This window comes from Onychomys torridus, chromosome 8, assembly GCF_903995425.1.
Source record: "Onychomys torridus chromosome 8, mOncTor1.1, whole genome shotgun sequence".
Lineage (NCBI taxonomy): Eukaryota > Metazoa > Chordata > Mammalia > Rodentia > Cricetidae > Onychomys > Onychomys torridus.
Window position 1 is genome coordinate 102652113 of NC_050450.1, and position 14537 is coordinate 102666649.

A 14537-nucleotide genomic window follows, 5' to 3' on the forward strand; every position below is an offset into this window, starting at 1 on the left:
TTAAACCTCTGTGACCCTGAAGGTGGAGAAGCCGGGGGACTGGACAGGGTGCAGCACAGTGCCCTTCCCCTACATACCTGATGAACTTGTCAAAGACAGCCGCGCAGTCCCGGGGTTCCTGCAGTAGCACCTCGCTCTGGTTGCTCAGCAGCTCCCGGAAAAGCTCACTGCGCAGCTCCAGCAGTAAGCGGTGGGTGTGGAAGGCTCGGACCTCGTCGGTGCCCACAGCCTGGACACGCAGGACGACATCACTGGCGTTGCCCTGCCGCAGCAGGTCCTGCAGTCGCTGGAGCAGCATCTGGGAGTGGTTGATGGAGGTGCCTGCTGCCTCCCCACCCACATCAGCTCTCTGAGCTGCAGCAGGAGGGGACATAAAATAGCCTGAGAAGGCACCTGGCCTGGGGCCTCCAACTAAGGCTGCAAAGGGGCCAACCAGTGACATAGGTTCCAGCATAGGGAGGGGGCTGTGTGCACACACGAAATGCATCAGTGTCCAAGAGTTCATCCTGGTTGGGCATGGTGGTCCCATGCAGACTCAAGAGTGAGTCCTTAGAAGCAAGGTGGGCTCTGGTCGGGAAGAAGTCATGGAACAGCTGTTGTGTCCATGACACTAGACCTCTAGGGGAGGGTGAAGAAAACTCTGGGTCCCCACCTCCCTCACCTCCTCCAAAACTTGTCAGAAGTGGCACACCCTTGTGTGGTGAGTACTTGTCATGTGACTGCTGAGTGGCAGTGAATGAGCCAAACCCAGTTCTCACACTCAGGGAAACTCAAAGGACCAGAATAGATGTGGAACAAGTATATAAATGAAAGGGTGAGACAGAAGGATTGCCCTAAGTTCAAGGCCAGCCTGGGCTACATAGAAAGGATCAGATCAAGTGCCACTGCTTAACAAGACTCAGTATAAAAGTGGGGGACACCAGATGGCCCAGCCAGTCAAGGTACCTGCTGACAACATGAATTTGATCCTGGAGCCCCACATAGTGTACGGAGAGAACTGATTCCTGAAAGCTGTCTTTTGACTTCCGCCTGTGTGAGGTGGCACATGAGCGCATACACCACCACACACACAAAGTCAAATAAACAAAATGTGACTAAGAGGGGAAAGTTCCTAGAGAGAGCTCCTTTGGTAAAATGATTGACATCTAGGCTTGAGGACTTGAATTCTATCCCCAGAAGCCAGGTATACAAGCTGGGTGTGGTAGCACATGCTTGTAATCCCAACACTGTGGAGGCAGAGACAGGTGGACCCCTGAGGCTCTCTGCTCGGCCAGCTCACCCTAATCAATGAGCTCCAGGTCAGCAAGGACCCATCTCAAAATACAAGGGAGATAGACAGAGGGTACCTGAGGAACCATACCTTGACCTCAGGCTTCCACATGCATACTCATCACACACACACACACACACACACACACACACACACACACACACACACTAAAGTAAATAAATGCACAAGTGAGCACCCTGAAGCCAGCCCAGGAAAGCATGCACAGAGACAAAGGGAGAAGCCACGAAAGACCCTTGGTGGGAATGGGCTAGAGGGGCTGGAGTTAGGGACAGGGCTAGGGAAGACCAAAGTGAGATCAAAGCTGAGACAGCAGGCATGGGTTTCCTTCCTTCTCTCTCCCTCCCTCCCTTCCTCCCTCCCTCCCTCCCTCAATTCCTTCTTTCCCTTTTTTCTTTCATTTTCTCTTTAGTTTTTTAAGATAGGGTCTCGGGCTGGAGAGATGGCCCAGTGGTTAAGAGCACCAACTGCTCTTCCAGAGGTCCTGAGTTCAATTCCCAGCAACCACATGGTGGCTCACAACCACTTATAATGAGATCTGGTGCCCTCTTCTGGCCTGCAGGGATACATGCAGTCAGAATATTGTATACATAATAAATAAATAAATCTTAAAAAAAAAAAAAAAAAAGATAGGGTCTCTTGTAGCTCAGGCTAGCCCTGAATTCATTACTAGCTGGGGTTTGCCTTGAACTCTTGATCCTCCTCATTCCCATGTGCTGGGATTACAGGAACGCACCACCACACCCAACTGGGAAGCACAGCCCCAGCTCTGTTCTACTGGGTTCCCCGTCTGTGAAACAGATAAGGGGACTAAGGAAGTACCGTGGACCAACCGGTGAAGGAACAGGGCTCTCTGGGTAACTGAGTGTTGAAGCTGGCACCCCCCTTCCAGGGAGGCCTGTCTCTTGTGTTCTCAGGGAGGCTATGGGGTCAGATGGGGACACAAACTGAGTTACAGAAAAAATAGCCCCCAGCCAGAGCTGTGCAGCCCCTTGCAAAGTGAGAAAAGAGGGTGTCTAACAGTTTGAGAACTGCAGAAGGACACCGGCAGATTGCTCCTGTGCATGTGTGTGCACATGCACACACACACACACACACACACACACACACACACACACACACACGGTGGACATGGGGCTTATGTGTGGATTGTTGAAAGGAAGGCTCACAAGAGTGAGCATCTGTGTGTGGGAGAGGGAGACCCAGGAAGAAAGGGAGCAGCTGCTGGTGAATTTCCCAGCCCTGCCTCCCCAGCTGTCACTCTGAAGGACCTGAATGCTGATGACATCCCTGTGCGGCCTCTGCCTGAGATAATAGTGGCCTTTTAGTCATGAAGACCCCTGCCTGCTGCCCAGTCCCTTTCCCCCTGGAGGCAGTCTGTCCCTTCTCCCTTCTGAGGACCTGTCCTTGGAGATGTCCAGTCTCTTACTCAGTGTTCTATGTGGCTGGCTGGACCACGCCACCTCCTGGCTGCCCTATGTAGCTCCCAGTAGAAGTTCTGCCCTACCACTTACCTTTCTCCTTACCAGGCACCTGACTCCTCACGGCCTACTCACCTGCACGAGTGACCAGTCCCACCAGGGCCAGGGTAGCCCAGAAGCTGCCCCAGGACCCGGGCTTGCAGTGGCCCTTCCTAAGCATCTTTGTGCTCTGCCCCCAAGTCCACTGCAGGGCACTCCAATCCCAGGGCACTCCAATCCCATCGCTCCTCCTTATATAGGATCCAGCAAGGGGACAGTACCCCTTTCCTGCCCTGCCTCCCTCCCCCTACCAGTCTCTGCCATGGATTGGTTGAAGTTGGCCCCTGCTGTTGCCTAGGCAACTACTTAAGCCAGAGTGTGGCAGCCCCAGGGGCTATTGTGCAGGCCTGGGCCCCCAAGGGGAAGAGATCCGGACACCCTCCTCCCCCACCTCTCTGGACAACCAGCAAGGCTAGCTGTTCCTCTCTGGGGAAGTTTAAGCTCTCTGAAGGGCAAGCAAAGGGCTTCGGGACCCCTGGCAGGCACCAGCCCCAAGGCCCCAGCCCCCAGGCCCAGCCTCCATCCTGGCACGGAGCATACTTGGCAGTGTCCTGGTGAGCAGGCTGCAAAGGGAGAGACTGGAAGAGGCAAGGAAGAGCTGGCTCAGGGTTCTACCCCTCCCCCACTCTCATTTTAGGGTCGGCCAGTTCTCCAGAGGAGAGGATAAGGACCTTGAATGGGGTATGGGGTCATGAGGATTGTTCTCACGCTGTTTGTTGAAGAGAGTTCCTGTCACGCTCTGGAGAAAGTGATGAGCCTTTCGGAAATCTGCACAGGGACTGACCATCTCCTACCAGGGACGCTGTGGCCCTTGCTCTAGGGACACAGCCTGTTTCCCTACCCAGAAGGCCCAAGTCTTCAGTTCACCCCTATGCATGGCCCCATGTCTCAAGAATTCCCCTCCCTAGGATGTCTTCACCAGCTTCTGCCCAGTTTCCAGCCAGATGTGCAGCAAACCTGGCACAGCAGTCCATGTATAGGGAAACTGAGGCAGAGAGCTAGATTTCGGTCTTAGCTGGACAGTACAAAGAAATGTTCTGAGAACAAAGGTAATGGAGATGGAAGGGGAGAATCTAGAGCCATGTGTGTGTGTGTGTGTGTGTGTGTGTGTGTGTGTGTGTGTGTGTGCTATTGAGACCTCATCTTTGCATAGAATCAACAGGATTTGCCCCAGTTCCTCGTGAGAGACAGTGGGTGGATCCCAGGAAATCTGAGTTTCTCGGAGGCCAGATCCTGCTCTGGGGATGTGTTGGAACTTATTGCTCTTGCTCTCTGGGTCCCCGGGACCAGCTTCTGTACTGAGTTCTGTCACTTTCTGGTGCTGAGAGACCCAACAGCTTCACCTCCTGGAGCCACAGAGAAAGCAAGAACTGGGTCTGGCACCAACCTTGTCCGGGTTGGCAAAATCAGAGCTGCCCGGCTTAGCGGAACCGCCTCCCGGCTCTCTCAAGCCTGGTCTCCCTTGTCCAGATGGACCATCCATCTCCCGCTGGCTGCCTGCCAACCCTTCCTGTAGACTGTACCACACCTAGGCTCCACTGAAGCTGTCTGAGCCTGTGTGGAACAGGGCAGTCCAGCCTTGGAGGCGGCCTCACTTCCATGCACAATGCCCATCAACAAGAATGACTGTTATTCAGTGGTAATGCTTCTCATCCCGCTTCCACGGGGAGTCTCCAGTCCCTCCTCCTCAGCCCCTCCTCCTCAGTCCCTCCTCCTCAGCCCCTCCTCCCCAGTCCCTCCTCCCCAGTCCCTCCTCCTCAGCCCCTCCTCCTCAGTCCCTCCTCCTCAGCCCCTCCACCTCAGTCCCTCCTCCTCAGTCCCTCCTCCTCAGTCCCTCCTCACCAGTTCCTCCTCCTCAGTCCCTCCTCCTCAGTCCCTCCTCCTCAGTCCCTCCTCACCAGCCCCTCCTCCTCAGCCCCTCTTCACCAGTCCCTCTAGATGTCTGGCCTACTTGCCCAGTGCCCCCAGTGGCAGGCCTGGATATTGTGTTTCCTAAGCAAACCAAAGGATGGTTACAGACACCTCAGGCAATTATCTACCCACTAGAAAGAGGTGATTGGCATTTCAAGTGTGAGGAGCCAGGATATCTCAGGCTACCCAGAAGACTCCCCACCCCCCACCTCTGACAGGCCCTTCCCATGATTCTAATTCCCCTCATCCCTGCCTCTCTTCTAGTAATTTAGAAGCTGACTTCCTGGGTGAAGCTTCCATTGCCACAGTGTGTGCAAGCATGTGTGCATGTACGTGCTGTGTATTCACACATGTCTGTGGTGGGAGTGTCTTGGAACAGGATATGTACAGCAGAGTGCTCAGGGGGCAGATGGACTCCATCACATTTTATTCCTTATCCTGCACTCCACCACCACTGTGGTCCTGAAGCTCCGTCATTCCTTGAACACAAGTCTGAAGATCTCACAAGCAAGAACAGTTCCCAGAGAGGAGCCAACAGAGTGTGACTTCCTGCCCAGGGTACGTGTGCATCGTCTAAGGAACTTGTCTATGCTCAGCCAGAGCTGGCACAGCCAGGGCATATGTGTCCAAAAGCTCAGGATAGCTTTTCTGGGACACAATCTTCTTAGTGGATAGCAAGGTATCTCAAGAGGGTCTGGAAGCAATCAGAAACTCCTACAGTCATGGACAGGGAGGTTTTGTTTTAGAAACTACAAAGGTGAAGATCTCTCTGACACTGAGCTTGAACATGGAGAAAGGGTGGACCTGAGGCCCAGCCTGCCCCTACCTAGCAGTGTCCTCATACCTGAAATGTCTTCTCTCCACTCACAAACACCTCAGTTCACTGGGGAAGAGGGACTCTTGTGAGTTTGGGTCCCAGGCTAACACCCCCAGTAGGCTCACTAAAGATAAACAAAAGAAAGGGTAGGTGAGGTAGAAGCAGTTGAGAATTCAAGGTCAGCCTCTGCTATTAGGGAGCTTAGGGCCAGCCTGGGCTATGAGAGACCCATCTCCAAAGGGTAGAGATTCTTTCCCTAAATCACTACCATGCTATGGGCAGCTCACAGTGTCACAGCTTTTTTCCTGTTCAGCAGCCTTGATCACGTCCTTCACCTGACCGGAACGTCCTTCTCTATCCAACAGCGTCAGCCCTCCGGTCCACAGACCTGTCTTCCCTGGAGCCTCAGCTGACAGTGGCCTCTCTTCCCTAGCACATTGTGTGAGGGAGTGAATAGAACAGAAGGAGGAGTGAACCTGAGTTCGAATCCACTTCCACACCTGTGACCCCCACCAATGTGCTTACCGTCTCTGATCTGTGGTCTCCTCATGTGTTAGTGCCAGTAGGCAGTTAGCTAATGGGGCTGCCATAAGGATGAGCAGTGGAGGGACAAGAGATGTGTGACCCACCTGGTGCTCCCTCCAGTTAGCTCTGGATAGACTGGTCGTGACTGAAGATGTTGAGGACCACGAGACTAAGGTATTGCTGTTGGTTGGTTACACCTTTCACCTTACCCAGCTAGGTCATAGCTACCTGCCCATAGGGCACAGTCCCTTCCTCTGCACTTTCGCTGGCCCACCCTGGCCACTGACACAGACACAGTGTAGGAAGGAATCTCCCTCCCCAGGAAGAGGCCATTTACCTCTGACAGGCTCTGTGCCTGGTGATGACTTGGTGGCCCTATCCCTCCCACCACCTATGCCCTGTCAATTACTGCCATCCCCCTGTGGCAGTGTGGAGAGTGCTGTCCCCCCAGCTGTGGATCCTGCCGACCCCAGCTCTTGTTGTGTGGAACTCAATGCTATTGGCAGGCATGACATCTCTATGGGGTGTGAAGGGACCTGGGACCCACTTGCCCCTGAATTACAGCATTTTCTGTCTAGAAAGCCCCACCTTTGCCATGAGGATTTAAAGGCAATTTTAAAATATATTTTATTACTATTTTATATCCATGGATGCTTTGCCTGTATGTATGGCTGTGCACCATGTGCATGCAGTACTCACAGGGGCCAGAAGAGGGCATCAGATTCCCCGGAACTAGAGTTTACAGATAGTTGTGAGTTGCCATATGAGCGCTAGGAACTGAACTGGGTCTTCTGGAAGGGTAGCTAGTACTCTTAACTGCTGAGCCATCTCTCCAGTTCCAAAAGTGTGTGTGTGTGTGTGTGTGTGTGTGTGTGTGTGTGTGTGTGTGTGTGTGTGTGTGTGAAGAGGGTATTGGATTCCCTAGAGCTGTAGTCACACAGAAGTTTGAGAGCCACCAGACACAGGTACTGGGAATTGAACTTGGGTCCTCTGCAAGACCAAATAGGTTGTAGTTATAGACCATATATATTTGTATAGAAAGTCCCTTCCACAGGGAGGGACCCAAGGGCCAAGGTCAGGCTGGAGGAGCTAAGCTAGCTGAAGACACAGATGAAGAGGTGTCCTTCTTAGCAGATGGAGCTTCTCTCCTCTACCCTGCTTTGCCTCACCCCCGATCCAAAGGCTCTGGTTATCTGTATAGGTCACAGAAGAGCTGTAAAGGAGAGTATTGTGCTCTGTCTGAAAAAAAAAAAAAAGTAGAAATGATGTAGGTAGCCTTCCTTGCTCCTCAGACATGGTTAGCCTTCCCAGCATCTTGAAGCAGGGCCTGCCTCTAACTCACTCCTGCCTCATGTGCAGGGAGGTGGAAGTCTTCAGGGCCTGTCTGTGGTGCTTGAATTTTCTTAGATATATTTTATTTATTATATATATATAGTGTTCTGTCTGCATATATGACTGCACATCAGAAAAGGGCATCAGATCTTATTGTAGATGGTTCTGAGCCACCATGTGGTTGCTGGAAACTGAACTCAGGACCTCTGGAAGAGCAGTCAATGCTTTTAACCTCTGAGCCACCACCTCTCCAGCCCCAGCACTTGCTTTTTCTGAGCTGAATTCCCAACACCGCATCTGGGGACCTGTCCTGAGCAGACAGCACCTGCCCAGGTCTCCCTGCTGCCAAGGAGGCTTGGTGGAAGCTTGCAGGATCTCTGTGTGACCACTAGAGGGCAGGCACAGAGGCTTCTGCTGCAAGTATGACAGTGAGTCTTGGAATCAGGTGGGTTGGCTCCAGCCCCAGACATGGGTTCTACCTTAGGGAGCCAGAAAATGTCTATCATTCCTTGCCACACTTTCTGGTACATTTCCAGAAACTAAGCCACTACCACTGTGGTATCTGGGATGAGAATGGCCCCCATAGGCTCATATGTTTGAAAGTTTGGTCCCCAGTGAATGGAACTGTTTGGGATGGATTAGGAGGTGTGGCCTTGTTGGAGGAGGTATATCACTAGGGGTAGGCTTTGAGGTTTCCAAAGTCCAGGCCAGGCTCAATCTCCCACTCTCTGCCTGCTGACTGTGGATCAGGAAGTAAAACTCTCAGCGGCTACTCCACCACCATGCCTGTCTACCCCCCACCTTGATGACCATGAACTAACCCTCTAAAACTGTAAGCAAGCCCCAGTTAAGTGCTTTGTTTTACAAGAGTTGTCTTGGTCGTGGTGTCTTCTCATAGCAATAGAGCAATGACTAGGACAGTCATGAAAAGTGACTCCAGAGTAGGTCTCAGTTCTGCATCCCAGGCAGTCCCCCTGGAGTCTGTGTCTTGATGCACATGGTAGGCCAACCTGGTTACTCTTCACCCAGGTGCAGGGAGCTGCCGGCCACAGATTCCAGCTCCTTTGGAGCGTTGCTGGCACCGGCTGGTGTTTATTTACCATAGAATGGTGTTCCTGAGAGCTGCTTGGCTGCAGGGAAGAAAAAAAAAAAAAAAAAAAAAAAAAAAAAACCAGCTTGCTAGACCACAGGGTCCTCCTGTGCACTCCACACTGCTAGCTAGCAGTCTGGTCAGCCTTCTCCTGGGAGTAGCACAGCACATGGCTTCCTGCTGGCCTTTGTCCCAACATCCCCCCTCCTTCAGGTAGCCTGGACCTCATCCTACCCAGCCACTGTGGTGTCTACAGGTAAGAATCTTTTCAATCTAATCCCTGGGACCTCTCTGGGAATCTAAGCCCTGCCTGCTGGAGCCTTCCTCTAAGGCTTGGTGCTAATCCCCCAGTTCCTGCACACAAATGTCCTCCTTTCTACAAGCATCCTGTGGGTGCCCATAGAACCAGCCCCTTGTATCCTTCAGCTTTCCCCAAGAGCCTCAACTCCAGGGTGTGGCTGCCCCCACAGAGTGCGGCCAGTTTGCCATGGACCCTTGAGCACAGAGCAGCTGTCCAGAGCTGGGCCCACCTTCTTGCCTTTTCAGCTCTTTCCTTTCCCTCCAAGCTCAGACATACGTCTTTAAGCAAATCCTGAGCCTTTTTGTCCTGAAGCCCCCTACCCCGTGGACTTTCCTCACCAGTGCTGTACCATAGGAGAAGCCACTGTGTTCCCACTGGATCTGCTGGAGACTCCATGGCTGGGACCCTCACGCTTCCTTCCCTCTCTTCCACTTCTTCCTTGTCTCCTTCCCCACCCCCACTCTCCCACTCTCTGTTCCAACAGACTAAGAGCTAAGGGAGGAGCGAGGAACGTGGGGCAAGTAGCCCTCCGTCAGAGAGCCGGAGCGAGGCTCACAGGCTGTGATGCTGCAAGGTGCTGTGGGGACCTCAAGGAAAAGCTGCCGGTGACCTGGGGCCCAGGTCTCAACACTATGGGGCTTGCAGGACCAGAGACAGGTAAAGTATTTTCCAATGATAAAGGGCAAGGGTGAGGCACGAGGTGGGGGTGGGGAGGGTGGGGAAATGGTGCAACTGGGAGGTGGGAGGTGGGAGGGGGGTGGGGGGGAGGTGGGAGGTGGGAGGTGGGAGGTGGGAGGGAGGCTCCTCCGCTCCTCTTCAGCAGGAAAGAAAACGCTGTAAGTTAAATTCTAAAAAGACTTCAAGTGTACTTGAGATGACCAGAGGCCAAAGCAGATGTGTGTAGGGACCATCATTCCATACTAGACAACTGTGCCACCTTACTCTGGGACAAGCTAGGTAACCTGTGAAGAGGGACACTCTTGGCTTAGGAAGGAGGGAATCCCAGTTAGTCTTTCCTGGGAGGCGCTGGCTGGTGAATGGAACAGAGCAGCTGCCGGAAGCCACCGCGGGTCAGTCACAGAGCATCCTTATTAAAGGTGCAGCCACTCCAGGCCCATTCCAGACCCCAGGTGTCCACAGCTACCACAGGGCAGCCAGTTTCCTTAGTGGCGGGGATGATGATGATGATACAGGGGAAGTAGGCCCCTGCCAAGGACTCTTCCGATTGATAAGAGAGCAGACGGGGTGGAGGAGGCAAGAGTCCCTCAGCGACAGAGACTGCCTTTGGCTGGAGCTGTCCCAGGGCTCTGCACAGAGCAGCACTGAAGACAAGGGCCTTAGGGCCAGACAGAGGCTGCTGTCAATCAAGCCCCTATCTTAAAAAAAAAAAAAAAAAAAGTAACTGCTGTCACTCCGCCTTCTAGCTGGACAGCCACAAGTGACTCCACTGCCTACCCTCAATGGGAGCAACCCAAGACGCGATGATATGGATGGCCACTGGCCGGAGATTCCAGAGAGGTCACCATGTGTGGCTGGTATCATCCCTGTCATCTATTACAGTGTCCTGCTGAGCCTGGGTCTGCCTGGTGAGTGGGGAGCTAGGGTCTGGGACCGCAGGCCCTCCTTCATCCAGTCCAGATTCTCTCAAGATGGCTAAGTCACACAGGATCAGTGCAGCACTGTCTCAATCCCTATGTAACCTACTGTGCAGACTGGAGCCAGAGGAGGGGGCAGTGTGTTGATGTAGGAAAGGCCAGTGGCCTTGTTCAGGGTGCACTCCCTAAGTCTAGTAAATAAACCTACACCTGGCTCCCAGAACACCTCTGCTCTGAAGAGCATAGCACTCCTGGGAAAGACGTAGGGTAGAATGCCAGCATGTGCATGCCCACCTAGATGAGCCCATCTCTTACCAACATGGGCCATGGCCTGGGGTGTGACGGGGCAAGGCTGACTAGATTACCCATCTTGACGGAGTCAGCTTTATTTCTTTTGGCTTGGTCCTGTGCTTACTGGGGACAGAACCCAGGACCTTTGGTGTGCTAGGCAAGAGATCTGCCACTCAAACTAACCTTCCAACAAGCTGGAGGGCTTTGGTGGCATGCACAAAGCCCTGGGTTCAATCCCAGCACCACATAAACTGGGTGTAATGGTACACAGTTGTAATCAGTGCTTGGGAGATACAGGCAGGAGGATCAGAGGTTCACAGTCATCCTCAACGACCTACAGGAAGTTTGAGGCCAGCTGGATCTGGGAAGGCAGAAACAGGAAGTACAGGGCCTACCAGGATACCAAGTGAGTTTCAAGCCAACCTGGGCAACTTAGACTCTGTCTCAAAATACAAAGTAAAAAAAGGTTACTGGACTAAGGATCTACTGCGGTAGTATAGCACTTGTCTGGCCCTGAGTTCAGCTTCCAGTACTGCAGGAAGAGGTAAAGAGGTCCTGGAGGGCAGAAGAGATGACTCAGCAGTTAAGAGCACTGGCTGCTACTCTTCCAGAGGTCCTGAGTTTAATTCCCAGCAACGCCATGGTGGCTCACAACCATCTGTAATGAGATCTGGCGCCTCTTCTGTCCTGAAGGTATACATGCAGACAGAACACTGTACATATTAAATTTTTTTGTTTTGTTTTGTTTTGTTTTGGTTTGGTTTGGTTTGGTTTTTCCAGACAGGGTTTCTCTGTGTAGCTTTGAAGCCTGTCCTGGAAATCAATCTGTAGCCCAGGCTGGCCTCGAACTCACAGAGATCCGCCTGCCTCTGCCTCTCGAGTGCTGGGATTAAAGGTGTGGGCGCCACCACCGCCTGGCAATAAATCTTAAAAAAAAAAAAGAGGGAACTGGAAACAGAGCACACAGGTGGGAGGGGCCATGCCAGGTGGGAGGGGCTACGCAAACATCTTGAGAAGGCCTTTACTAACACCCCTTCTAATGCTTCTGACTTCTCCCTTCCATGACCTGGGTCTCCACCAGTCAACCTCCTGACTACAGTGGCCCTGGCCCGCCTCGCTGCCAGGACCAGGAAGCCCTCCTACCACTATCTCCTGGCACTCACAGCCTCAGATATCGTCACACAAGTGGTCATCGTGTTCGTGGGCTTCCTCCTGCAGGGAGCTGTCCTGGCCCGCCAGGTGCCCCAGGCTGTGGTACGCACGGCTAACATCCTGGAGTTTGCTGCCAATCACGCCTCAGTCTGGATTGCAGTCTTGCTCACAGTGGACCGCTACAACGCCCTATGCCGCCCTCTGCGCCATCGGGCCACCTCGTCCCCAGGCAGGTCCCACCGCGCCATTGCCGCTGTCTTTAGCACGGCCCTGCTCACGGGCATCCCATTCTACTGGTGGCTGGACGTGTGGAGGGACGCAGACCCCCCCAGCACTATGGACAAACTCCTCAAGTGGGCTCACTGCCTCATCGTCTACTTCATCCCCTGCAACGTTTTCCTGGTCACCAATTCTGCCATCGTCCTCCGGCTACGGAAGAAGAGCCAGCGAGGGCTGCAGCCCTGGGTGAGCAAGAGCACAGCCATCCTCCTGGGTGTCACCTCTCTCTTCGCTCTCCTTTGGGCACCGCGCATCTGTGTCATGCTGTACCACCTGTATGTGGCCCCCGTCCACCGGGACTGGAGGGTCCACCTGGCCTTGGACATAGCCAACATGGTGGCCATGCTCAACACAGCTGTCAATTTTGGCCTCTATTGCTTCATCAGCAAGACTTTCAGAACCACAGTCCGACAGGTCATCCACGATGCCCACATGCCTTGTACCTTAAAGTCACCGCCAAAGGGCACAGTAGGAGAACTTGTGTTGAATTCCACAGGGACAGAGTTGTAGAGAAAGGGGATCAGGCTAGCTATCCCAGGGGCCTCAGGGCCACTTACAAAGAGACCTTTGCAACTGTTTTGTTCTTTTTTTTTTTTTAAGACAGGGTTTCCCTGTGTAGCCTTGGCTATCCTGAAACTTGCTCTTGTAGACGGGGCTGGCCTCGAACTTATAGATCCATCTGCTTCTGCCTCCTGAGTGCTAGGATTAAAGACGTGTTCCCCCACTGCTGTTGAGACCTTTGCAGTTGTATCCATCAAAACTTCACCAACTTTGCAGTTTGGGGAGAGGAAAAGGCTCCCCCTTTAGGTGATTCCAGGTAGAAAGAAGAAAAAAATAGCCACCCTATAGGCTAACTTCATTCCAATTCCCATTTTCTGGGGAAGGGTCAGGGTTCTGCTGGCCCACATATCATAACAGCTGCTGGGGTACCCCTTTGTAAGGGCCCTCCCACCTGGCACATACAGGGAAAGCATTAATGCTAGTTGAATGGGTGAATGGGATGATGGATGGATGGATGGACAGACGGACTTATTCATGTGAACCTGGCCTGCCTCCCGCTCCCTAAATTGGCATCCAGTGTAAAGTTGGAGTCTGAAAAGGAGGCTATCAGCAGACTCAAGGCCTTTCTGGGGCTGAGGGAGCCGATGTTTCTGGCTGAGCAATGGGAGGTGCCTAGACAAGAAAGAGAGGTCCCCAGTTTCTTAAAGCAGGGTGGGTGTCCTCAGGCCTAACCCAGCTAGGGAAAAGCGACCCCTTTGGTCTCAGATACCCTAATTTGATTCTGAATGTCTGCTCACACCAGCACCACAGTGAATCTATGGGTCTTACTTTGCCATGTTCAGCCCAGGGTGCTAGAAACTGGTGTGTGTGTGTGTGTGTGTGTGTGTGTGTGTGTGTGTGTGTGTGTGTGTGTAGAGGTAACTTCAACTCCTGAGCCTTGGAGGAAGGTCTTTCTCCAACATAGGAAGAGAGGCAGAGTGGCTGAGCTGATAGGGTTGGAAAGTCTCTCCCACTCCCTGACCCCTGCTGGGCCCCTCTTGTTGGCACTGCCTCCCCCTCCCCCGTCCTGGGGCTCAGCAGAAAGAACACACAGCAGATGGACTGCCCACCTGCTGCAGGCCTTGGGTAAACACATTAGTGGCCAGCTGGGGCCCTTTCCTGCTTCCCATTCAGGCTGAGCTGACCTCTCTCCTAAATAGGCGCTTTGTGCTGAGCTTCACCTACCTCCATTGCTACTGCCTGGGTGATGTAAGCTAAAGAGCTGATGGAGGCCAGGCACACAGTTGGTGCAGAATAAATGCTCAGCTTTCCCCCCTTCCTCTCTCACCTGTCAGGAGAGCAGTGCACTCAGACAGGAGCCTTCAACCACCTCTGGAAAGAGGTCACCCTTATCCCTCAGCCACCATGCTCAATGCCATCAAGCTCTGAAAAAGCAAAATGTCTCCAAGTGTGTCACAAGCATGTCGTGGCAGCGCAACTTGAACTGAGAGATGATTTCTAGTCTTGATGCAACTTTGTTGTGCTGGTGTCTGCTAGGCTGCCGCTCTAGGCCTTTGGGGATGGGGGAGGGGCTTTCGGCTACACCCTGTGAGAGCAGATGCATACATGTTCTCAGCCTCCAGGTCTGCTTCTGACACACACTACTGAGATGAAACAAGGGGCTAAGAATCTGGGAGCTGCCTGCATATGCTCTGCCACAGTGGGCATTGAGCATCAGAGTCTCCAGTGTGCACACACAGATGTGTGCAGGGCAGGATGGATACATGGGGCTCTGTCCCCTGCTTAGGGTACAGGGGGTGCAAGTGCAGACAACTAGGGAAGAAGGAACCCCAAGAGAAATGGACAGTGTCTGTCTCAGCTCAGACCAGTCCATCCCCTACATGGAGTCTCTGGGGAGAAAGCAAAAGTTGCCTTTGATACTGAGCCAAATGGAAT

At 53.1% G+C, this 14537-nt stretch overlaps 2 protein-coding genes across 2 annotated transcripts; one reads left to right on the plus strand and one right to left on the minus strand.

Annotated features, from left to right (window-relative positions):
* Btbd17 (BTB domain containing 17) lies at positions 1-3178 on the minus strand. The gene is made up of 3 exons (XM_036195327.1): positions 2845-3178; positions 63-354; positions 1-16 (listed from the first exon to the last, which is right to left on the minus strand). Exons 1-3 carry the CDS (start codon positions 2927-2929, stop codon positions 1-3), a joined length of 393 nt encoding a protein of 130 aa, XP_036051220.1. The 5' UTR covers positions 2930-3178.
* Positions 3179-9416: 6238 nt separating this feature from the next.
* Gpr142 (G protein-coupled receptor 142) lies at positions 9417-12611 on the plus strand. The gene is made up of 3 exons (XM_036194818.1): positions 9417-9441; positions 10209-10370; positions 11752-12611. The coding sequence occupies exons 1-3, from the start codon at positions 9417-9419 to the stop codon at positions 12609-12611; spliced, it is 1047 nt and encodes a 348-aa protein (XP_036050711.1).
* The last annotated feature ends 1926 nt before the right edge of the window (positions 12612-14537 follow it).